Source organism: Musca autumnalis, unplaced genomic scaffold, assembly GCF_047663935.1.
Source record: "Musca autumnalis isolate F117 unplaced genomic scaffold, ASM4766393v1 scaffold_2, whole genome shotgun sequence".
NCBI classification, from domain to species: domain Eukaryota; kingdom Metazoa; phylum Arthropoda; class Insecta; order Diptera; family Muscidae; genus Musca; species Musca autumnalis.
The window spans coordinates 101,561,943-101,588,384 of record NW_027411755.1 but is presented as its reverse complement, the minus strand read 5'-3'; the positions used below and the strand labels follow the sequence as shown (position 1 = coordinate 101,588,384).

General features: G+C 35.7%; 1 protein-coding gene across 3 annotated transcripts in view; it reads right to left on the bottom strand.

Annotated features, from left to right (window-relative positions):
• Positions 1 to 1,607: 1,607 nt before the first annotated feature.
• Positions 1,608 to 26,442, bottom strand: part of Ror (Tyrosine-protein kinase transmembrane receptor Ror) — an 86,262-nt gene continuing 61,427 nt past the window's right edge. Inside the window, exons 1-7 of one of the 3 annotated variants that reach the window (XM_073968627.1) lie at positions 3,981 to 4,377; positions 3,283 to 3,927; positions 3,011 to 3,224; positions 2,748 to 2,952; positions 2,240 to 2,687; positions 2,057 to 2,189; positions 1,608 to 1,997 (exon numbers count right to left, since the gene is read on the bottom strand). In XM_073968627.1, the coding sequence (XP_073824728.1) occupies positions 1,764 to 1,997; positions 2,057 to 2,189; positions 2,240 to 2,687; positions 2,748 to 2,952; positions 3,011 to 3,224; positions 3,283 to 3,923 (1,875 nt within the window). In that variant the 5' untranslated portion in view covers positions 3,924 to 3,927; positions 3,981 to 4,377 and the 3' untranslated portion in view covers positions 1,608 to 1,763. Of the gene's footprint in view, positions 2,007 to 2,056; positions 2,190 to 2,239; positions 2,688 to 2,747; positions 2,953 to 3,010; positions 3,225 to 3,282; positions 3,928 to 3,980; positions 4,378 to 26,442 lie in introns of those variants that run through there. The other 2 variants (XM_073968626.1, XM_073968625.1) reach the window with 2 other exon arrangements.

The window sequence follows — 26,442 nt, the reverse complement described above, 5'->3', positions numbered from 1 at the left end:
CTTGGCGGCTGTCTAGCTTGTGGCTGCAACCTTCCCTGCGTCAACTTCGAAACGGAAGGGATCACACCAGTGTTTCCCTTGCGTTCCGTCGTCTTCGGGGCCAGTTTAACCAACCTGCTCGATCCTACCGCGGTCGTCAAAGACGTCCGCAAAGGCCTCGAGCAGTTTGACAGCACCGGATTTACATTTTTCCCTGTAGAGGTTGCCCTTGTCTCAGCCGCTGGGCTGACAGGGGTCGGAATTTTGTCAATTGGCAAGAAGATCTTTTCAATATGAGGGTATTTCCGTTCGAAACGCCTCACAAATCGGATCTTCAGGCCAATTTCCCTAAATTCCGACTGGGTCACCTCGGAGGGGTCATTGCCAATAAACCTCTGACAGTAGAAAATAGCTCTACGATAGTTATATCTATCTTTCTTCTGCCGAGATCTATTGGCTTTGGTTGAGGGAGACATGGGGGAGGCCGTCGTCGTATCCTCCTCCACAGCATCCTGCCTGTTTAGGGGGGTTTGTCGGAACCGAGGGAGCCGGATCCCCGACCGTAAGGTTGGAGCTCTCCAGTGCACGAGAGAGAGAGTAGCGGTGGATGATTGAGATGGGATAATTCTAATATCCATCTCATCATCCTCCCTCCCCAGTCCCATGGAGGGGGGCTCTCCTGACTTAGTCGGAGACTATCGGTATCCCTCAGGAGCTCGAGCAATTCCCTGCTCTGCTTGTTTATGGCGTCGCTAACACTGTCCAGTGTCGTTCTATTAACGTCCCCGCCCAGGGATTGGGTATTCGCACGAGGTGCAACATTGTCCGGGTGCATAGCAATGGTCGATGATGAGGGTGAATCGGAATTGGGGTTTTTTGTTTGAGTATTTAATTGTTTATCCATAAGTAGATGAGTTTATGGGGGAACTGAGGACAGACATGGCATAGCCCTCCACTACCATGACTAGGGCGCTAACTACTCGCTGAGGTGCCCAGGTATCAGCGAGGCTCCGTTCGAATACAGTTGGTACCCTAACTGCAAACCTTGGGAACACCGATGAGCACGAGGTCGCGTAACACCCCGGTGTTAGGAGATCTCACAATTACTTTGGTAGGAGATCGCTACCAAATATATGTCACTCAATCCGGAGATACACTTTGAATTCCAGTGCACTAAGTTGGTGCGTGACAGAGAGTGGATAACCTTTGGTCGATCACAGCCTCCCAGTTCAGCACTACAAGAAGTTAAATGAGAAAATTGTGACGTCTAGCCCCCGCATCGCTTCAAGATTGGGGCAAGCTTCGGGACAGGTTAAGAAAAATGCTATAGGAGTACGAAGACATTTGTGGGACACTGTATGTGGTATTTTGTTAAATTTGAAAAAAAAATAAAGCCATAATAAACATTTGCTTCTTTGATTTCAGAAATTGTTCAATGAATTTTTAGTGGTTGTTGTTGAGTTGCATTTGTTGCAGTATTTACTTTACCTTCTTTGTTCTACCATGACAATGGGGGTTATTCTGAACGAAAATTCCCCGTAAGTTTTGCCTTTCCGCCATTTCAACATAAGGGAGAAAGTGAAAAAAACTGATAGGGAATTTTCGTTCAGAATAACCACAAATGTTAATGCATTTGTGTTTATATTTAGACGACTTTTGTAGTATGTCATGTTTGAAAAAATAGTGTTTAATTTCTTTTATAGATACTTGTAAAAATTATAAAAACATCTTAACTTCGAAAATATATACATTGAGAACGTGTCGATACATAGTACTATAATAAATTATTTTGAGATATGTGAAACTTTTGAAGTCAATGTCGTTAGTTGTTGTTGTCCTTCGTACCAGGTCTTTAATCGCCGGGTTATTTCCATAAATGAAGGTCTTCTTATTGACTGTTCGTGCCAACATTCTATCATTAAGGAGTAAACAGCCGATGGGCAAGCTTCGGGACAGGTTAATAGTTGCCTAGACCTTACTAAATTTATTACCTCCTGGTTATTGTGTCCATAATACGGCTATAATTTCTTAGTTTTAATTAGTGAAACTATTTACTATATATGCATATATTTGTTACCTGCATTCCGTAGCTATATATTTCCCATAAAACAACCCCGAATGACCATACATCACTTTCTGTCGTAAATTTTCCGTACAGAATTGATTCCGATGGCATCCAACGTACTGGTAGTAAGGATTTTGATTGTACCCTGAAAAAGGCAAAGAATTATAAATGTAAAAAAGAAATTTGTTTACAAACCTGTAATAATCGGAACTATAAATGTCGCGGGATAGTCCGAAGTCTGATATCTTGACCATCAAGTTTTCTCCAACTAAGCAGTTACGTGCTGCAAGATCTCTGTGGACGTAATGATGCCCTGAAAGGTATTCCATTCCTTCGCTTATTTGAACAGATATCTTTAAAAATTCGAGCTGGGTTAATGACTTGTTCTCCTGTGGAGAGTTTGAAATTAAGAATTCATGCAAGTCTCCATTAGACATATATTCAAAAAGCATACAGAAAGGTTCCTTGTTTAAAACGACGCCAAGAATACAAACAATATTATCATGCTTAAGATCAGAGATCAATTCAATTTCACGTTTGAAGTCTTGCTGTGTTTTGTATGAAGCATCCTCTTTAAGTGCTTTTATAGCCACGAATGTCTTTTCCCCTCCTAATGTAGTGAGTTGTCCTTTGTAAACCTTGCCTGCTTAAAAAAATGAGTATTAAAAATAAAATATGTATAAATAATAATTAGCAAAATTACCAAATGCTCCCTCTCCCAATTCTTCTACGAATTCAACGTCGTGTAGTGAATAGTGGGGTATTTTTAAAAGCGGGCCTCTTTCTGCATTACTAAGAAATATTGATGAGGGACCACTTCCACTGCCATTATTCATTCTTGACATTTCAACAGACGAGTTGATTTGAGAATTCCCGTATATGTTTTTATCGGCATTTGGAGTGTTTATCTGTGAAGGTGAAAAAATATATTATACTATTTTTAAACTGATAGTAAATAAAATATACGTGTTGTATGCTTGTCATTTCTGTCCTCCTTCTCCGCCGTATAGTAACCAATGCAGCATATGTTAAAATCAAACTCGTAAGGATTGTAAAAGCCATAAATAAATATAACCAAACGTTATCGGTACACCTAGGAATGTTGCATGGTTCAATAACTTTATTAAATGAGTTGTCATCGACAAAACACCATGGTTTTTCTTCAATGCCTCCAGGATTCCTATATCCATATATTATATATTAGTCACGTTTCAAAAAAGGAGGAAAGCATGATATACCTGCAATAGTTCTGTCCAACTAATTCGGGGTAATCAGAAAGATCTTTCATGAGCCATGACCATCGCAAACACTTCTTTCCGGAGACTGATGTTGCCAATGTTCCCCTGTAGCTTGATCCGTCTTTCCAGTAGCAGCTTTGAGATGCGTCAACATCTACTTCAATCCCAAGGTGAGAACAATCAGAATCACGTGGAAGACGTGCACATTCCTCAAGCGGTAATTTCTGTCCTATTACTGGGTGTCGCTTAGCAATCGCATATTCCTTCTGACAAAGTTCATTCTCAACAAGTTCACATTCTTCACGGCAAATTCGCCTTAAATTTTCTGTATCCTTTGTTGGGGGATAGTGACTTGATATTTCTCCATTAAAAGCGTCATCGAATGATTGCGAAGACTTCCTTTTGAGTACCAATTTACGCTCTTTTTGGTTTTTTTCCAAAAAACGTTTCTGTACACTATGTACTAATTTATTTTCGGTTCCAACAGGAAATTCCACTGATATATTTTTCTTATATTTTCTTTCCTTATATGCCGCTCTATTTGCAAAATATAGTAAATTGGTCCTTTCCGGCGTACGACATATTGGTAAAGTGCTGTAGCACAAACTTGGGAGTGCGTAAATACGGCAATTTGGATTCATGTCTCTAAAATAAAGTAAACATTCTTGAGAACCATTTGAATTTGAAAATTATATTACCAATTTATTTTCAAACTTTAAGAATATTCCCTTCACCGCAAGGTAGCACAATCTTGACGCAGGAGCTTAAAGCCACAGTTTCTCTAACTCAATATATTAATCTTCAACGAATTAGAGTGTTCCAATTTTTGCAACAAGGGCACTGGCTCTATTAAGAGGAGCCTCGTTGATACATGGATGCCTTAACGTACTAAAGACTAGGTGTGTCTTTTTACGTGATAATTTGTAATAATTAGGTGTGTTCGTTTACTCAACAATTTGTACAAATTTGTACAAGTCCAGTAACTTCTTGTAAACGACCAAGGTCTTTTGCATTGTACTGCAGAGTAAACGAACAACATCCAGTAACAATTTGTACAAATTTTAAGTAAACGAACACACATATTATTACGAAATGTTACTAAATGCTGTCTTTTTACACAAAAGTTCAGTAAAAGAGAGCGAAGAGAGAGAACAATTTTGACAGTTGTTAGCTGAGAAATTGCTAAAAGTTGCTGAAAGAATTTTTCCCAGCAACATTTAGCAAGTTCGATCAGCTGTTTTTTAATCATCTGGTAATGGTCAGCTGCTCAATGTTTATTTTATTTTTGTGGAAAAATACTATAAATATTGCGATTCTGGTTTTTTTATTGATTATTTTATAAATATATTTATCATTTTTTATTTATTTTGCTTAAAATTGAAGAACTTTTTCATTGCTTTGGAGTTATTTTTTCGTTCATACATTGGTGCCAATGTTTTTGTTTTGGTTATCAATTGTTATCTTGCTAAAGTTTACTAAATGCTGTCTTTTTACTTTTTTCTCTATTTTCGTATCAAAGAGCAAAATCTCTCTTACTCTCTGAAAAGAAGTTACTGAATAATTATTACTGAAAAAGTAAAAAGACACAACTACTTTGTTGTCATTACGACTACAATACGCCCAATAGGTATTTATGAATTCGAAAAATGTATGGCCTGTTTCACTAAGACGATTCGAATTTGAATTCATTCGAACTACTGTCAAACTTCTATTCTGTTACATATAATAGTTACAAGAATGTAACATCTCTGTCAAGTGTCATCACTACCCAGCAAAATTTTATGGAAGTGGTTCCATGAGATGCCATGATTTCACTGGATCTTTTGCATTGGTTCAAATGAAGTCGTGAAAGATCCGATCTTTTCATCAGCATTTGAACCCATTCGAAGGAAGTCGTAAAAGATCCGATCGTTTCATCAGCATTTGAACCAATTCAAAGGAAGTCGTGATAGATCCGATCTTTTCCTTAGCATTTGAACCCATTCCATCGATCCAATAGAGATGAATTTTGTGTTTTTATTTTTACACATGTATATATTCTTTTATTTATCTAAATATGTACGTTTAAAGCAATGTAAGATTTATTATGCTAGGAAGTCCCAATCATTGAGCTAAAAATAGAGTCGGACTGCACTCTTTGGTATTAGTCGTGTTCCTTTACGTGCCTGAGGTTACCAGTTTTTACCCGCAAAGTGTTTCCTTACTTTTAAAAGCATACAATTTATATGAGAGCAGTTCACCACTTTTACCATTTTTGCAACAATTACCATTTTTTAAAGTAAAGGAACAGACCAATTATAAAAGTTTCCTTGCCTGCTCTAGAGAACCCTGCTCAACAAGTCGATTTGTAGATCCCTACAAAACAACAAACCTTTCCAAAACGTTGTAAAATAAAATTCACGAAATAGTAATCTGCAGTTGGAGTCAATGTCGAAATCTGCACTGCACTGATGGGAAGTAAAATCCTTTTGTAAGATGAATCAAAACCTGTTGCGGAGGAAGTAAACTCTGTTGCGTGCAGCGGCGGTGTTTAGAGTTTCAGTTCAGTCAAGTTTCTCGCTTAAATTTACAAACTGTTGCTTGCCAAACACATCGTTCCCGAAGTCTGGAAAATAGGCCAGCTACTGAAGCCCGAAAAGGATGCCAGCAAAGGTGAATCTTACAAACCGATTTCGCTTTTGTCGCCCGTAGCAAGGACCCTTGTGGCTATAGCTCTTCCAGCATCAGAAATAACTTTCCAGTTGCCGATCAATAGTATAGGATCCGTAAGCAGCACAAACAACTGCGCTGAAGGCCATCTCCATCTCCATATTAGCAGAGGACTCACTCAGAGCAAGCCGTGCTCATAATCTAGAAAGAGAAGTCTAACGTTACAAGAGAGAACCTCTAGATCAACAAACCTTTCAACCTGGTTTAAGTAGCATTCACACGAATGCAGTCGTAGATGCAGTAAACAGTTTTCGTGTGAATGCGGTCCTTGGAGAACATCCACAATCCATCGCAGCTGAGATGCGCCAGCTGTCAGGACAAACCAGAGTAGTTTTGGGTCAATACGCTCGGGATGGTGCAGCCGTCAAAATTCCTATAGGGCAAGTACTGATGACACCGTGGAAAACATCTGCCCAGCATACAGCACAGGCCCCCACGACACACTGCTCCTTTTCAATTGCCCTACCAATCCTGCTAAGAAACTTAAGTTTGCAGCTTTGTGGTTACAACCCATAAAAATAGAGAAATAGCCACATTCTTACGACTGATAGACCCAGAGTCAGATTAAGCAGAAAAATGAGAATACAAACATACTAACTACTGTTACAACGAGAAAAAACTGCAATTATAGATGTAAACTTTATGCTTGGTTTACATTTACGAAATCCACTCGATTTCAACTGTCAATTCCATTGCTTAAACGTCAAATGAAATCCAATCGATTTCGGATGAGTTTTTATTTGACGTATACACAAAGGAATTGACAGATGAAATCGAGTGGATTTCGTAAATGTAAACATAGTCTTATGATGATAAATAAATTCCTTTGAATTAATAAAATAAAAAAAATGAAAATCATTTTTCAATACAGCATTTTCCATTTTCCGAACAAGACGTGAAAATTACATGCCAAAGAGTTGGTGAAAATGACATGCCAAAGATTAGTGAAAATGCTATTCTTGAGAATTGGTTAAGATGGCATGCCAAAGGATTGGTATAGATGCCATGCCAAAGAATTGTTGAAGATGCCATTCCATCGAGTTAGTAGAGATGACATGCTTAGGATCTGAAAATGAATTGCATCTTTTTGGGGTCACGCTCTTGTAAAAAGAATGAGTGAAGATGCTGAAAAAATGACATTCCATTTCACTTGCACCCATTCTTGAATAGCATCTTTGGCATCGAACATTTTGCTGGGTATTAGTATAAATAATCGGTATCCTAATTATCATTTGAGTATCTAGAATTATAGATCACTAGTTATAAGTCTCTACTCGTCATTGTCTATTCTCAACTCATACTGCAAAGCAGCGTCGCCCAAGAATTTCCATCGATGTTTTAGTATGTGTGCATGTACCCAGCAAAATGTTCGATGCCAAAGATACTATTCATGAATGGGTGCAAGTGAAATGGAATGTCATTTTTTCAGCATCTTCACTCATTCTTTTTACAAGAGCGTGACCCCCAAAAGATGCAATTCATTTTCAGATCCTAAGCATGTCATCTTTACTAACTCGATGGAATGGCATCTTCAACAATTCTTTGGAATGGCATCTATACCAATCCTTTGGCATGCCATCTTAACCAATTCCCAAGAATAGCATTTTCCCTAATCTTTGGCATGTAATTTTCACCAACCCTTTGGCATGTAATTTTCACGTCTTGTTCGGAAAATGGAAAATGCTGTATTGAAAAATGATTTTAATTTTTTTTTATTTTATTAAATCAAAGGAATTAATAAAATAACTATAATTTATTTATCATCATAAAGTTTACATCTATATTTGCAGTTTGTTCTCGATGTTGTAACAGTAGTTAATATGTTTGTATTCTCATTTTTCTGCTTAATCTGACTCTTGGTCTATCAGTCGTAAGAATGTGGCTATTTCCCTATTTATATGGTTTGGTAGGGCAATTGAAAAAGAGCAGTGTGTCGTGGGGGCCTGTGCTGTATGCTGGGCAGATGTTTTCCACGGTGTCATCAGTACTTGCCCTATAGGAATTTTGACGGCTGCACCATCCCGAGCGTATTGTCCCAAAACTACTCTGGTTTGTCCTGAGAGCTGGCGCTTCTCAGCTGCGATAGATGGTGGATGTTCTCCAAGGACCGCATTCACACGATAACTGTTTACTGCATCTGCTACTGCATTCGTGTGAATGCTACTTAAACCTGGTTGAAAGGCTTGTTGACCTAGAGGTTCTCTCTTGTAACGTTAGACTTCTCTTTAGATTATGAAGACCCCCTGGCTGCCTGGGCCTGTGGTCTGAATTCTGCTATAATCGACCATGACATTCAACTCTATTGTTCCCAACTCGGCCGCCCAGGTAGTGAACAGAGAGGCCGTAGATTTATTGGCTGGTATTTGCATATTCCTCGCGTGGAAAAAATGGTAAGATCAGACAAAAAGGAGCTCAGTCTTTCACAAATGTCGTCAGGGAATGCACCTGACGCCAAGATAGTACAATCATTCACATACGTTACGACCTCAATGCCGTCTGCAGCGTTTGGAATTCAGAAGAGGTTTTCTTCACTCTACGGGTCTTGGACTTCTTGATCCTAATTTTTACGTACTACTGTCATCCACACTTAAAATTAATTATCAAACGTTTCAAACTTGGACGGTGCGTAGTCTGCTCGATGACATCAAACAACGAGGGTGCTTGACAATATCAAAGGGCTTTGCTAAATCAAGTGTCACTATCACTTTTCTATCGCACAGCTTGTTCTGAGTGAGTCTTCGGCTAATATGGAGATGGCCTTCAGCGCAGTTGTTGTGCTGCTTATGGATCCTATGCTATTGATCGGCAACTGGAAAGTTATTTCTGATGGTGGAAGAACTAAAGCCACAAGGGTCCTTGCTACGGGCGACAAAATCGGCCTGTAAGATTCACCTTTGCTGGCATCCTTTTCGGGCTTCAGTAGCTGGCCTATTTTCCAGACTTCGGGAACGATGTGTTTGGCAAGCGACAGGTTGTAAATTTCGATGCCAAAGATACTATTCATGAATGGGTGCAAGTGAAATGGAATGTCATTTTTTCAGCATCTTCACTCATTCTTTTTACAAGAGCGTGACCCCCAAAAGATGCAATTCATTTTCAGATCCTAAGCATGTCATCTTTACTAACTCGATGGAATGGCATCTTCAACAATTCTTTGGAATGGCATCTATACCAATCCTTTGGCATGCCATCTTAACCAATTCCCAAGAATAGCATTTTCCCTAATCTTTGGCATGTAATTTTCACCAACCCTTTGGCATGTAATTTTCACGTCTTGTTCGGAAAATGGAAAATGCTGTATTGAAAAATGATTTTAATTTTTTTTTTTATTTTATTAAATCAAAGGAATTAATAAAATAACTATAATTTATTTATCATCATAAAGTTTACATCTATATTTGCAGTTTGTTCTCGATGTTGTAACAGTAGTTAATATGTTTGTATTCTCATTTTTCTGCTTAATCTGACTCTTGGTCTATCAGTCGTAAGAATGTGGCTATTTCCCTATTTATATGGTTTGGTAGAGCAATTGAAAAAGAGCAGTGTGTCGTGGGGGCCTGTGCTGTATGCTGGGCAGATGTTTTCCACGGTGTCATCAGTACTTGCCCTATAGGAATTTTGACGGCTGCACCATCCCGAGCGTATTGTCCCAAAACTACTCTGGTTTGTCCTGAGAGCTGGCGCTTCTCAGCTGCGATAGATGGTGGATGTTCTCCAAGGACCGCATTCACACGATAACTGTTTACTGCATCTGCTACTGCATTCGTGTGAATGCTACTTAAACCTGGTTGAAAGGCTTGTTGACCTAGAGGTTCTCTCTTGTAACGTTAGACTTCTCTTTAGATTATGAAGACCCCCTGGCTGCCTGGGCCTGTGGTCTGAATTCTGCTATAATCGACCATGACATTCAACTCTATTGTTCCCAACTCGGCCGCCCAGGTAGTGAACAGAGAGGCCGTAGATTTATTGGCTGGTATTTGCATATTCCTCGCGTGGAAAAAATGGTAAGATCAGACAAAAAGGAGCTCAGTCTTTCACAAATGTCGTCAGGGAATGCACCTGACGCCAAGATAGTACAATCATTCACATACGTTACGACCTCAATGCCGTCTGCAGCGTTTGGAATTCAGAAGAGGTTTTCTTCACTCTACGGGTCTTGGACTTCTTGATCCTAATTTTTACGTACTACTGTCATCCACACTTAAAATTTATTATCAAACGTTTCAAACTTGGACGGTGCGTAGTCTGCTCGATGACATCAAACAACGAGGGTGCTTGACAATATCAAAGGGCTTTGCTAAATCAAGTGTCACTATCACTTTTCTATCGCACAGCTTGTTCTGAGTGAGTCTTCGGCTAATATGGAGATGGCCTTCAGCGCAGTTGTTGTGCTGCTTATGGATCCTATGCTATTGATCGGCAACTGGAAAGTTATTTCTGATGGTGGAAGAACTAAAGCCACAAGGGTCCTTGCTACGGGCGACAAAATCGGCCTGTAAGATTCACCTTTGCTGGCATCCTTTTCGGGCTTCAGTAGCTGGCCTATTTTCCAGACTTCGGGAACGATGTGTTTGGCAAGCGACAGGTTGTAAATTTAAGGGAGAAACTTGACTTTTGGCTGTCCCAGCTGTGGCAGTCTAAATTTAATTTGTAATTTTATAACAAAATTTTTGAAAATGTATACACTTTTGTTTTGATTTCGCTACATGTAGTGATGTACAAATCGACTTGTTTTTTTTTGTAGTGACCCAGCAAAATGTTCGATGCCAAAGATGCTATTCAAGAATGGGTGCAAGTGAAATGGAATGTCATTTTTTCAGCATCTTCACTCATTCTTTTTACAAGAGCGTGACCCCCAAAAGATGCAATTCATTTTCAGATCCTAAGCATGTCATCTTTACTAACTCGATGGAATGGCATCTTCAACAATTCTTTGGCATGGCATCTATACCAATCCTTTGGCATGCCATCTTAACCAATTCCCAAGAATAGCATTTTCACTAATCTTTGGCATGTCATTTTCACCAACCCTTTGGCATGTAATTTTCACGTCTTGTTCGGAAAATGGAAAATGCTGTATTGAAAAATGATTTTCATTTTTTTTTTTATTTTATTAATTCAAAGGAATTAATGAAATAACTATAATTTATTTATCATCATAAAGTTTACATCTATAATTGCAGTTTGTTCTCGTTGTTGTAAAAGTAGTTAATATGTTTGTATTCTCATTTTTCTGCTTAATCTGACTCTGGGTCTATCAGTCGTAAGAATGTGGCTATTTCGGTATTTATATGGTTTGTAACCACAAAGCTGCAAACTTAAGTTTCTTAGCAGGATTGGTAGGGCAATTGAAAAGGAGCAGTGTGCTGTATGCTGGGCAGATGTTTTCCACGGTGTCATCAGTACTTGCCCTATAGGAATTTTGACGTCTGCACCATCCCGAGCGTATTGACCCAAAACTACTCTGGTTTGTCCTGACAGCTGGCGCTTCTCAGCTGCGATAGATGGTGGATGTTCTCCAAGGACCGCATTCACACGATAACTGTTTACTGCATCTGCGACTGCATTCTTGTGAATGTACTTAAACCTGGTTGAAAGGCTTGTTGATCTAGAGGTTCTCTCTTGTAACGTTACACTTCTCTTTCTAGATTATGAGCACGGCTTGCTCTGAGTGAGTCCTCTGCTAATATGGAGATGGAGATGGCCTTCAGCGCAGTTGTTTGTGCTGCTTACGGATCCTATACTATTGATCGGCAACTGGAAAGTTATTTCTGATGCTGGAAGAGCTATAGCCACAAGGGTCCTTGCTACGGGCGACAAAAGCGAAATCGGTTTGTAAGATTCACCTTTGCTGGCATCCTTTTCGGGCTTCAGTAGCTGGCCTATTTTCCAGACTTCGGGAACGATGTGTTTGGCAAGCGACAGGTTGTAAATTTAAGTGAGAAACTTGATTTCCGGCCGTCCCAGCTGTTGCAGTCTAAACACCGCTGCTGCACGCAACAGAGTTTACTTCCTCCGCAACAGGTTTTGATTCATCTTACAAAAGGATTTTACTTCCCATCAGAGCAGTGCAGATTTCGACATTGACTCCAACTGCAGATTACTATTTCGTGAATTTTATTTTACAACGTTTTGGAAATTTTTGTTGTTTTGTAGGGATCTACAAATCGACTTGTTGAGCAGGGGCCTAATTATGTGATTCGATATCGAGTTGTTTCGACCTGAGTACTCAAAGTTGGGATGACAACATTCGTTATCGAGTAAAATTATCGAGTAATTGAGCATAAATTTGCGAGTAATTTATCGAGGCCAAATTGCCTATCGTAAACAAATAAAATTAAAGATTTCTTATTGTCTTTTTGTTTAAAATGTAAAAATTGCTGTTTGTTGTCGTTTTATAGAAGAAAAACGATGTTAGTAAATAATTGGCAAGCAATCATTAAACAAAAACTAGTTTTGCAGTCGTTAAAAAATAAGTTGAAAAATAAGCATTTCTCCAAAACAGAAAAAAATATTTAATATTAATAGCCTTTATTTTATAAGTGAAGTACATTTTAAACATTTCATCCCCCGTTGTTTACCAAAGGAAATATTCTCTCAGAGAGGCTAATGCAAAACACCCACCAAACTCTCTCTCATTTATTTTGAGAGAGGATTATTAAGGTAGATGTATTAGCAATCCGTTACAACAATGTCAAAAAGATTTTGCAAGAATTAATAATTTTCTTATTTTCTTAGCACAACTTCATACCGAAATTATTATTCAATGTATTGTTCAAAAAATTCCACAAATATTTACATTTTTCATTCATAATTTTGTTTTTTTGGTTCTTGCTTTCAAAAAAACACCTTTTTTACATCTACCTTCATAATATTCCCTATAGTATACATAGGTTTTCATAGTTCGACTACCGGTTACTCTCGAAACATTCGATCAATGATTTCGAACGAATCTCGTCATGCCGCTTTTTTATCGTGTCGAAATCGTTTTCACGAGCAAATACTCGATCGAATCGAATCACGTAATTAGGCCCCAGGGTTCTCTAGAGCAGGCAAGGAAACTTTTATAATTGGTATTTTCCTTTACTTTTAAAAATGGTAATTGTTGCAAAAATGGTAAAAGTGGTGAACTGCTCTCATATAAATTGTATGCTTTTAAAAGAAAGGAAACACTTTGCGGGTAAAAACTGGTAACAGGCATGTAAAGGAACACGACTAATACCAAAGACTGCAGTCCGACTTTACTTTTAGCTCAATGATTGGGACTTCCTAGCATAATAAATCTTACATTGCTTTAAACGTACATATTTAGATAAATAAAAGAATATATACATGTGTAAAAATAAAAACACAAAATTCATCTCTATTGGATCGATGGAATGAGTTCAAATGCTAAGGAAAAGATCGGATCTACCACGACTTCCTTTGAATTGGTTCAAATGCTGATGAAACGATCGGATCTTTCACGACTTCCTTCGAATGGTTTCAAATGCTGATGAAAAAATCGGATCTTTCACGACTTCATTAGAACCAATGCAAAAGATCCAGTGAAATCATGGCATCTCATGGAACCACTTCCATAAAATTTTGCTGGGGATCTGTACAAATGATTCAAATGCTAATGAAAAGATCGGATCTTTCACGACTTCATTTGAACCAATGTAAAAGATCCAGTGAAATCATGGCATCTCATGGAACCACTTCCATAAAATTTTGCTGGGTATGGGTGAAGAAAACAACAACCACATGATTTTTATCGTTTTTTTTATTCACGTACACTGTAAGTGAGAGAGAGAAGCAAATGCAAAAACAACTCAGTGGGCGCCCTCACTATACTTCTTTGGAAAGAAGCTTGTCTCTGCTGTAAAGACTGAAATAATAGCTCTGTTCCAGAACTAAAAAGTTTTTACAATTTTCACCACTTTTACACATTTTGCGTTCCCGTACACAAAATTGATACGACTTTTACAACTTTTACGAGTTTTACCACTTTATAAAGTACTGGAACAGGCCAAATAAAACACTCTTTAAGTTGATTATAACTTCGGCCTTCAATATAATAATACAACATGGTGTCAGGAGTGAGTGTTGTCTAAAGTAAGCAGTCAAATAAAAAGACAACCAGTCAAAATAAAAAGTCACAACAGTCGTTTACAAACAAAAATCAAATTGCAAAAACTCAAGCGCATTATCCAAAATGACTGAAAGAGTAGTTATACCGAGTGAAAATTTTTCTCCGAAATTATTCACATCCACAATTTTAGAGAATGAAAGTGATGTAGAATTAAAAAAGTGGTGGCAACAATTTAAAATATATTTATTGGCCACAGGTCTTGGCAAAGAGTCAGAAAAAAGAAAAATTGTTATTTTATTGCATTTAATGGATAGTCGCAGTATGGACATATTTAATGCATTCAATCTTCAATATCTGAAGTAAAATTCAAATTTTATACATATTTTGAGCCAACAAAAAATCTAACCATGATAAGACACAAATATTTCGTGCGAAAGCAGAAGTCATGTGAAAACATAAAGCTGAAAACACATCCAACGTTTGAGTAAAGTTTTGTGTTGGGCGTTGAGAAAAAAATAACAACAACAAAATCACTTAAGCTGAAAACACATCCAACGTTTGGGTGATGTTTTGTGTCGTTTTGTCCGTTTTTACACTGTTCGGCATGATGCCGAAAAATTCAAATTCATTTGAAATATATGCCGGCAAACATATCAACGCTGGACTGCGGTGTCGGCGTCGCCCTGTTGTTGTAGTTTTTTTCTCAACGCCCAACACAAAACTTTAATCATACGTTGGATGTGTTTTCAGCTTTACGGATTTGAACAATTTAAGTACAAACTGATTTTGGTGAATTAATAGAATAGAATTATTGCCAACATGAATTCCAACATGTCACATATTGGTCAGCGTCTATTACAAGAAACCAATCCAACGTTACAAAAAAACCGTTGAAATTGCAAAAACAGTCATCATTGCTCAACAGAATGCAGAAGCAATCATGAAAGAAGAGAGTGCTACAACAACAAAGGAAAATGTCATGCATACCAGTCGTCAACGCATAGGTCGTAACAGAAGCAGCAGCAGAGTCAACAGAAAGAATAACGGCACCGGTTCTCAGCAACAACAACAATAGGTCTGTCTGGTTACCCTAAAATTTGTAACAATTTGTACCAATTGTTGCTGGAAGTCGCCTGTTAACACAAAAAACCAGCAAAAGAGAGCGATTCGAGGGAGACATTTTGACAGTTCTTTCACTGAAAGATTGCAAATTCTTATTGGACAAATTTCTTCTAGCAGCAACTAGCAATTCTTCTTCTTCCTGAAAACAATCAATCATCTGTTTTTAATTTGTTGTTGATTTAGTATGTTTGTGAAAATTAAAAACAATTTTATTGTGGAAATAACATAGTCTAATTGTACCCAGCAAAAAAGTTTGGAAGTAGTGCAATGCAGAGTTATGATTTCAATACATCTTTCGATGCAGTCCACACGGAGTTATGAAAAATGCACTCTGCTCGATACATTTTAGAAGCACTCGCTTATAGATCCCTAGCCAAGCAAGCCAATTTTTTGATGCCTACAGTCGCAGTCTTTTTTCTGAACACAAGAAAGAGTGTCTAAAATTATAAGAATTTGTTTAAAAAAAATAAAGATATACAAACTAAAGATACTAAAATTGCTGTAATTCACGAGACGCAAATTATTTTTGAAGTGGAGTTAGAGTTTTTTTTTTGGAAATCTGAACTGGAGGAAAAATGAAAAACCATTTGGATTCAGTTGCGGTGTCACAAAAAGCAGAGCAGAGGAAGTAAACTCAGTTATGATTAAATTTAATGGAGAGATTTTATTATTTGTATTAGTGTAATAAAGTTACTATTCTTGTTTACACGAATAAGCAATGAATTTTATTTATTTTGGGATATTTGCAATGGCTTGCATTTTATAGCATCTTTAGACTGCATTTAAATTCAATCCAAAACACTACATCAAAGGCTGTGATTTGGATCGAAAATGGAGTGCATCCTACCTGTGTGGCGTGGAAGCAAAATGGAGTGCATCCTAGCTACGCGCTAGGCAATTGTTCTAGTGATTTAACTGCATCCGCGGATGCAATCTTTTTGCTGGGTATTGTTTTATGGACAACAAATTTGTAAAGTGGAAAAATACTTTTTTGTGTCATTTTCTTTTTAATAAAATACAACGTGTTTGCTTTCTTTATTGGCGGACAAATTGTTCTCTTTTGGCAAGCCAGCTGATTGCTTGCTGGTTTTCGCTGGGAAGGTGTCTGCTTACTTTTTAAAATTTTTTGGCAAAAGAGAATAAAAACCCAGCAAAAATTTTGCATCCGTGGATGCAGTTTAATCAGTACAAGTGTACAGTACAATTGTCTTTGGTGAACATCTTTCCTATGAATTCACTTATGAATTTTACATGAGAGCGCGCAGCTAGGATGTACTCCATTTTGCTTCCACAGCACACAGCTAGGATGCACTTCATTTTCGATCCAAATCAAGGCATAAGATGTAGTGCTTTGGATTGAATTTATATTCATTCTTCGGATTGCATTTTTAATCAGTCTAAAGATGCAAGCTATTGCGAAACATCCCAAAATAAATAAATGCATTTTTTATTTGTGTAAAACAAGAACTCAAAGAACTTTATTATATTTATTATATAAACACAAATTTAAAAAAAAAATCCATTGAATTCAATCACATTTGAGCTTACTTCCTTCGTTCTCAATTTAATCCAAGCGCATATGATTTTGCTTCATCATCCAAAAGGTTTTTTATGTTTCCTTTCCATCATTAGTTCAGCTTTCGACATGGACTCCAACTCCGCTCCATTAAAAATTTCCGTCTCGTGAATTACCACAAAAATGTTCGCAACTTAAGTTTTTATTTCTTTATTTTATAACAAATTCTCCGAAATCTATACACTCTTGTTTGGCTTTTGAAGAAATGTGTAGGGATCAACCAACTGTTTTTCTATAGGGATCTCTACAGCAACTGCTTATAAAATGAATCGAACGGAGTGCATTTTTCATAACTCTGTTGGACTACATCGAAAGATGTTGTGAAATCATAACTCCAATTGCACAACTTCCAAAATTTGTTGCTGGGAACCACTTACTCTCTGAGAAATTTCTTGCTGCAAAATTCTTGCTGGGAAAGTAACCAGACAGACTTAATATCAGCAGCAACACCATCAAAACGAACAACAGTATAAAGACAACAACAATTGTGGAAGATGTGGTCAAAGGCACAGGTATAAATGTCCAGCAATGTCAGCTAAGTGCAGGTTATGTAATATTTATGGACACTATGCTTAATATTGTTCTAAAAATAAAAATGTCAGGCAATTAAAATCTAATTCAAATTATAGTGGCGTGATGCCGCAAACAATGCGATACCTGTTCTAAAGAGTCGTGGCAGCTATTGATTCTGTCAACAATAAAGATGTAAATTGTATTCTTGACACAGGTGCAGACATTAATGTCATGTCTTTAAAAGCGTTCAGATCATTGAATATAAAAAGTATTTTGAAAAAATCAAATTAACAATTATTAGGCTTTAGTGGAAAGAGAATTGGCCAGAGTAAAATTAATAATGAAACAACGTCAATTCCTTTTGTAATAACAAATATTGAGTGCCCAACAGTCTTAGTGTTGCCAACATGCACAAAAATTGGTATTATAAAAAGAGTATTTGTGTTAAATAAAAGTAAGTGCAAACAAATTGTCAATCAATATAATGTGTGTATACTAAAATTGTCGGATAATGCGGTTCCATGTGTTGATCCTCCAAGAAAAGTTCCTCTTGCTTTGCTAAATGATTTAAAAATAGAATTAGATAGAATGGAGAGCACATGCAAGTAGTACAAAGAGTCACAAAATCAACATCTTGGGTGAATTCTATTGTCTTAACAGTTAAAAAGTCAGGAGATTTAAGAGTATGTCTTGATCCCAGAAATTTAAATAAATACATAATGAGAGAACATTATCAATTACAAAATATAAATGATATAAGATCAAAGCTAAGAGGCGCATCTGTTTTTTTTTTTCTCATTTAGATGTAAATTCAGGTTTTTGGTGTATCAAGCTAGATAAAAAAGTTCTGATTTATGTACATTTCAAACACCTTTTGGTAGATATTAATATCTAAGACTTCCCTTTGGTATAAATGCTTCAACAGAAATATTTTATAGAGTCATTAGAGATCTTTTAGGAGATTTAGAAGGAGTTTTCATTTTTGTCGATGGTATTTTGGTATATGAGACAGAGGAAATTCATAATAAAAGATTAGCAAAGTACTAGAAAGAGTGAGAGAAATAAATTTAAGACTTAATAAGAATAAATGTAAGTTTTTCCTGAAAGAAGTAAAATTTCTCGGATATGTTTTTAGCCAAGAAGGCGTCAAAGTTTATGATGAGAAAATCAAAGTCATAAAAGAAATGTCTGTCCCAAAAATTAAAAGTGATTTACAAAAGCGGAATTCACTCATTGTAGTGATTTACAACTCTTGTATATTTTCTAAAGTTTTTTACAACGAAGTGTGAACGTCTTTTTTGTGCTGAAATAATAACAAACCCTTTAAGTTGATTATAACTTCGCATTTCAATATAATAATACAACATATTCTTCGAAAAATATTTGATTCATTTTTGTTTTCTGTCAAAAATGTTCAACAATAACAGGAGTTTAGTAGTAATTCGAACGAATTTGAACTCGAATCGGCTTAGTGAAACAGGCTATTAATAAAAATAACTCCCAGCATCAGTAGGTTGATGACAACATTTTAGCAACGTTCACGGTAGACGATATGACCAGGACCAGAGAGATCCAGTCGCTTCCCAAGAGAAATCTGCATCTCAGTTCAATTTTAACATCAAACGCGATATTGATATGGCTCAACCTACCTTGGGCAGGTTGGGTTGGCGACCTTGACACCCTCTTCAACGGGAGGCTCTGCCACCACAGTGGCGGGACCCCTCTAGAAGTTAAAAGAAGGGGCGTAAGAGAGAAAGAATCAGCCTGAATATACACCAATTACGCGGGAAGCTGGGAAGACTTTTTCAGAACCGGCCTCGACAGCAGGACGTGTGGATTCTACAAAGATAAAACCTTCTCCACAAAAAATACGGTGAAGAGCCACACTCGAATGCCAAGATACCCAAGCCGAGTTAGGACTCTAAACCCTCTACAGCTTTTGCTTGACATCAAAATACTGAGATCGGGAAAGACGCCACTGACAAGGTAGCCTCACAAACTTACCAAAGCCATAAGGTATCATCCAGATCCCATTCCATGGGTAGCAAAGCCGTAAAGAAAAACATTAAACCACCAATACACAGTTGTGGCAATTATGTGGAAAGGTGCAACAAAAATACTTATCAAAGGTACCAAAATAAAATTAGCAACCATTATTTTCTTAACAGACAAACAAAAAATCTATACTTATCAAAGAGTTGAGTAATGAAGCTAAAAGGCTGAAGCTAGAATCTTGAAATTTAGGTGGGGGTCACCCTAGGTTCGAATGTGTCAGACTTTTTGGACATTCGTACGATACAAAAAGTACTAAAAGATACTAAATATGGCGAACATATAGAGTTAGAATTCTGAAATTAGGAATGAGAGTCATCCCATATGATGGATGTATCAAACGGTTTTTAGAAACTTGAACTATTAGTGCAGGAAAAGCACTAAACTTGGTACCATTTGTAATTATATGAATGGATAGAACTAAAAGCTTGAAATTTTAATTTACAATGAAGGTTGAGTAACCCTTTCGATACTTTAGAGGCCCATATCAACGAGAGTATAGACTTACTCCAAAAATTTAATATATGGGGATTACTGAGTGAAATCGGACAGTTTTTCAAACGAGGTTTTTGATTTCCTTTATCTTTGCTGTGGTGATGCTGCTCATCAGCAAAACATTTTATATTTTCAGATTTTTCTACTAAAGGTTCCAGAAATATCGTGCCTTGAAAAAGTAGATTTCTTTAAAAATAGAAAAAATTTTTTTTGTATTTTTTATCAGCCCAGGACAGTGGGCTTGGATGCAATTTTCGCGATTTAATATTTAAAGCCAATTTTTATCAATGATTGAACTCTTCGATTTTCTTGAAATTTTTTGTACATATTAAACTACGATTAATTACAAAAATTTTAAGTCTTGTGTGGTAGTGGAATTCGAATAATTAATTTTTTTTTACAAAAAATTTCTATTTTCTTTAGTGACAATATTTTTGAAAAAAATTGCGCGATTTTTTGCAAAGAAGTTTTCGCCTTCGGCGCTTTGTGCATTAAAAAAAAAATATTTGGATATTCTTACGAAAAATTTCTATTTTCATAAATAGTAATAAAAAATATTTTCGCCTATTTCGGCGCATTCTATTTGCTAAAATAGTGACATTATTTTTGACAAAAATCGGCGCTTTTCATTAAAAAAATAGTTGCATATTTCAAAAAAGAAAAACTTTGTATTTTCTTAATTTGTTAAGATATTATTGTAAAAAATCGCACGATTAAAATAATTTCGCCCAAGTTACATATGCAAATACCTGCCAACCTGATAAATTCGAGGAATTTATTAGCGAAATTAATAAAGCCAGACAGTAACCTAAATACCATTTCCGGTATTAAACATTTTCACATTGTAAATTTCCAAATTACTTTAATAAGCATAAACAATTCCAGATAAATAAAATCAGACCATAAATAATTCCAAGTAATCAGCTCATAATATTTTCTCACTTTAGTAAAACTACAACTTAGCACTTTATTAAACAATGTAACGTTATATTATTATTGATAATCAATAAAGAAAAACGTCAGTCTTAATTTAGAACTGATTTTGTTCAAATCAAATTGTCTTATTTTTTTAAAAACGTCTCGGCGATCGGTTACTTCGTTTTTGGCGCAGTCGGTAGGATCCTTTAAAAAAGTAAAGGATTCACACAATAAAATTTTGTGAATTGAATTTTTAAAATATGTCATTTGATTACACCACAAATAAACAGTGAAGTGTACATATAAAAAAGACACCACAGAATAAAATCCTAACAGAAAATAATTTTTGTGTAGTGAATTTTTACAAAAGAAAAAATACACCACAAAATAAACTCCTAAAAGAAAATAATTTTTGTGCAGTGAATTTTATACAAGAAAAAGACACCACAAAATAAATTCTTCAAAGAAACTTTGCGCAGTGAATTTTTATACAAGAAAAAAAACACCGCAAAATAAAATTATTAAACCAATTTTGTGCAGTGAATTTTTAAAAAAGCAAAAAGACACCACAAAATAAAGCAGACTTATTAACCTTGAGTTTAAACTGAAACGATAAAAATTACAAAAATACAGAGACAAAGACCACAACAGAGTTTTGATCGAAGCAGAATGGCTGAGTTACAGGCTCAACAACAACAAAATGCAGCTATGGTAGAAGAGCTTGCTATGCGAGAACAGCAGCTAGAGGCTATTAGACAAGCATACTTAGAATTAAAAAATAGAGCAGACAACACAGAAAGAGAAACTTTGAGGAAAACAATATACAATTTACCAACATTCACCGGAAATGGAGAAGTATCCGTAAACTCTTTCTTTAGCAGCATAGAGTATCTTTTATCAACGATTACCAATGAGGAAACCAAAAAGGAAGCCGTAAGAACAATATTCTACCGAACTATCCAGGGTCAGGCGAAAAACACCATCATCAATATACCAGAACCAGACAATTGGAAACTGATAAAAGAAACCTTGAAGTTTAGATACAGACCAGACGTGGAGCCGCACCAACTTTATAGAAGAGTGGCCAACCTGAAAGTCAATACGGTGAGTGAGCTTATGATTGAAGTACAGGACATTAAATACAAGACGGACGAATTAACTGTATACTATAACGAGGATCACTACATCGACCTAAGTAATATGGACAGTATACTAGTAAACACCATAAAGGAAATGACGCAAGGAGTTCTCTTAGACAAAATTTATAACGAGGCAATTTTAAATAACATTTTAAAAATAATTAGCCCAATCATGAACATCATCTCACCGTGAGTTTTCTCACTCTCGCCTCCTCCCTTATTACAAACATCATAAGGGAGAACAAAACTCACGTTCGTGAGAAATGTAGCTATCATAAATGTCAAAAAAGTGAGAATGTGAGGCAATTTTCTCTCACCACAGAAATCAAGGTGAGTTGAACAAAAAAATTTATCTATAGACATTTTTTATAGAAAAAATCGACAAGAAACGAATCTTTTGTCTTTTTGTTTTATGTTAAGCGCCCCATACATTATCAAATTTTGATGTCAACATTTTTAGTAGTATGTGTAAATTTTTCAAAATATGAGAATGTGTGTGTGAATTTTATGGATTGAGGAAAATCAAAATAGTTTTGATTTTCAAAATGAAACCCAGTCAATCCGATGAATATGGTTTATTTTCAAATTGTCAAAAAGCAATTCTGGTAAAAAAGAACATTGTGTTTGTGAAGAAATAAAAAAAAATTAAGTTCATTTATTTATAGAGGAAAATATGAAGATTTCCATTGCGGATTGAAGGCTGATTGAATGCTTTGCTACACACTTATCAAGCACACACGTACGTAAGGGGTTCATCGCCTTGGCAAATAGTCTATGCCATGCTTTAAAGGTAACAAATAAAAAACAATTAGAAATTCTTTTGGCAACTATACATGTTCATCCGTGTATCAATGAAGCAAGGAAGACCTCAATCGAGTTTGGCGTAATTTGGAGGTGGAGTTGAAGTTGGCCAAAATTTTTCAGATATGGGAAGCGGTTCAGGATCATATGATGAAAACAGGAATGGAAGAGGATCCAATCAGGAGCAACACCTTTCTAATTTTTTTTTTTTGTAGGTACTTCCAAACTTTGAGGCCACTCAAGATGATAAGTGACATATCTTAAGTGCCTTTGTATTGTTCTTTGTTCGCTAAGGTTCCCAGCAAAATATTCGATGCCAAAGATTCTATTCAAGCATGAGTGCAAGTTATATGTCACCTTTTTACCACCTTCGCCCATTCTTTTTACAATACTGTGACCCCTAAAAGATCTAAATCATTTTGGATGGCATCTTCAATAACCCAGAGGAATGGTATCTTAACCACCACCTTGGCATGGCATATTCCACGAACAAGCCACAATAGGAAGGATTAAATTCATAAAAAAGGGCATGTTTATATTATAGCCTTTTGCACGGTTGACCTTCTTGAAAATTGAGAAATTGTATTTAAAATCCATGAAATTGGTTCAAATGTTGATCCGAATTTCACGAATTGTACTTAGCGTTCATATAATTGGTGCTATTGCTGGAGAAAAGACCGGATGTTTCACGTATTGTATTTATTTACAATTCTTGAAATTCCTTCTAAATGCTGAAAGTGGGATCTTTCATAACTTCATTTGAACTAATACAAAAGATCCAGTGAGATATTGGCATCGCATGGAACGACTTCCACAAAATTTTGCTTGGTTTTCTATGTATTCCTCAGCGTTTGTCGTTTCGCACATCATTCAAAATGCAATAATATTTTCATTTTCATTTCTTTTTGCCATTTAATGACCTTTAAACGTTTTTTGTTCACTTTTTTGCAAATTGCAGAAATTCTTCGGGCGTAAATAAACAATTTTTACATATGTATGTATGTATCTGTCAAAACAAAAAAAAAAAAACAGCTGTTACAGATGTTGCCCCATATCAAACATTTCATATTTTTTATCAATTACCAAGTATTTTTAAAGTGCATTGTTGATAAAAATTATTTTTCGTTTTAGAAATATTACTTTAATTTAAAATAATGTAATGTTTTATAAAAAAATTACGAATTTAATTATTGCAAAATTATTTGTAAATAAAATAACGATATGGCAACGCAAATTATATTTTCAAGGGTTCACAAAATGCGGCACTATTTTCAATTTTCAAACTTGTGAACCCCTCTTCACTTTTTTCGCTCCTCCCTTGTCATTTGTGATAGGTCGAGACGTGAGAAGTGAGCTGCAACTCACTCGTGAGAAGCTCCCTACGTGAGTATTCATGATCGCTATGAATGTGTAGTAGAAGATTTGAGAATAGCTGTATTAGACCAGAGTACAGGAAATCTAAGAAAGAAAGCAAATGGAACAATAGCAACCAGGACAAATCGAATGAAAATTACAAAAATAAGAATCATTATCCTAAACATCAAAATGAAGATAAAAATAATAACTCTGGACAGTATAGACAAAATAATAATTACAGGGAAAATAATTATAACAATTATAATGGAAATAATAGAAATAACTATAACCATAATAATTCGGTTCAAAGATCACAGACAGGAAACCCTAGACAGAATTCAGGACAATATCGTTAGAATCAATTTAGGCAAGGCCAGATCGAACCAATGGAAATTGATAATCTTGAAACAAATATGAGCAACCTCCAATTGGCAGGACACCCTACCCCTCAAATTAGCCAAAATCGCTTAATTTCGGATAGGCAAAGCCAGGAAGAAACTCACGTGAATTATGAAAGACGGGAAGAAGTAAATAATTGTATTTTTTTATGAATCCGCCTCGGATTGGTTACCCCAAATACAAATAGTAATTCAATGTAAGAATTACAAAGCGTTAATAGATACATGAGCAAGTTTTAGTTTAATTAACAACGAGATAAAGGATTTTCCCAAAGTAAAATTAAAACATCCAATATTATTTAGCACAATAACTAATTAAGATTCAATAAATTATGAAGTGTGTACAGAAGCACCAGAAGAATTCAATTTACCAAATAATGCAAGAGTTAGATGGAAAGTAGCACCTCTCACAGGAAGAACATATGACTTTATAATTGGCATGGACATTTTAATATTTTTAAATGGAAAAATAAATATTGAAGAAGGAAAAATAATTTTAAATCAGAAAGAAAGTAAATTACTAGAAAATACATATGACTTTAACAAAATGTATACTTTAGAAGCAACTGATTTGAATTTAGATAGATTGAAGCTAGGTCACTTAAATGAAGAAGAATATAGAGAAGTTACAAAACTATTGAAAAGATTTAAAAATAACAAATACTACGGAAATTCAACATGAAATAAAAACCACACAAATTAATTCGAAATTGTATAGATATCCGCCTCAACACGAAATGGAGGTAAGGAGACAAATTAAAAAAATGTTTGTAAATAAAATAACGATATGGCAACGCAAATTATATTTTCAAGGGTTCACAAAATGCGGCACTATTTTCAATTTTCAAACTTGTGAACCCCTCTTCACTTTTTTCGCTCCTCCCTTGTCATTTGTGATAGGTCGAGACGTGAGAAGTGAGCTGCAACTCACTCGTGAGAAGCTCCCTACGTGAGTATTCATGATCGCTATGAATGTGTAGTAGAAGATTTGAGAATAGCTGTATTAGACCAGAGAACAGGAAATCTAAGAAAGAAATCAAATGGAACAATAGCAACCAGGACAAATCGAATGAAAATTACAAAAATAAGAATCATTATCCTAAACATCAAAATGAAGATCAAAATAATAACTCTGGACAGTATAGACAAAATAATAATTACAGGGAAAATAATTATAACAATTATAATGGAAATAATAGAAATAACTATAACCATAATAATTCGGTTCAAAGATCACAGACAGGAAACCCTAGACAGAATTCAGGACAATATCGTTAGAATCAACTTAGGCAAGGCCAGATCGAACCAATGGAAATTGATAATCTTGAAACAAATATGAGCAACCTCCAATTGGCAGGACACCCTACTCCTCAAATTAGCCAAAATCGCTTAATTTCGGATAGGTAAAGCCAGGAAGAAACTCACGTGAATTATGAAAGACGGGAAGAAGTAAATAATTGTATTTTTTTATGAATCCGCCTCGGATTGGTTACCCCAAATAAAAATAGTAATTCAATGTAAGAATTACAAAGCGTTAATAGATACATGAGCAAGTTTTAGTTTAATTAACAACGAGATAAAGGATTTTCCCAAAGTAAAATTAAAACATCCAATATTATTTAGCACGATAACTAATTAAGATTCAATAAATTATGAAGTGTGTACAGAAGCACCAGAAGAATTCAATTTACCAAATAATGCAAGAGTTAGATGGAAAGTAGCACCTCTCACAGGAAGAACATATGACTTTATAATTGGCATGGACATTTTAATATTTTTAAATGGAAAAATAAATATTGAAGAAGGAAAAATAATTTTAAATCAGAAAGAAAGTAAATTACTAGAAAATACATATGACTTTAACAAAATGTATACTTTAGAAGCAACTGATTTGAATTTAGATAGATTGAAGCTAGGTCACTTAAATGAAGAAGAATATAGAGAAGTTACAAAACTATTGAAAAGATTTAAAAATAACAAATACTACGGAAATTCAACATGAAATAA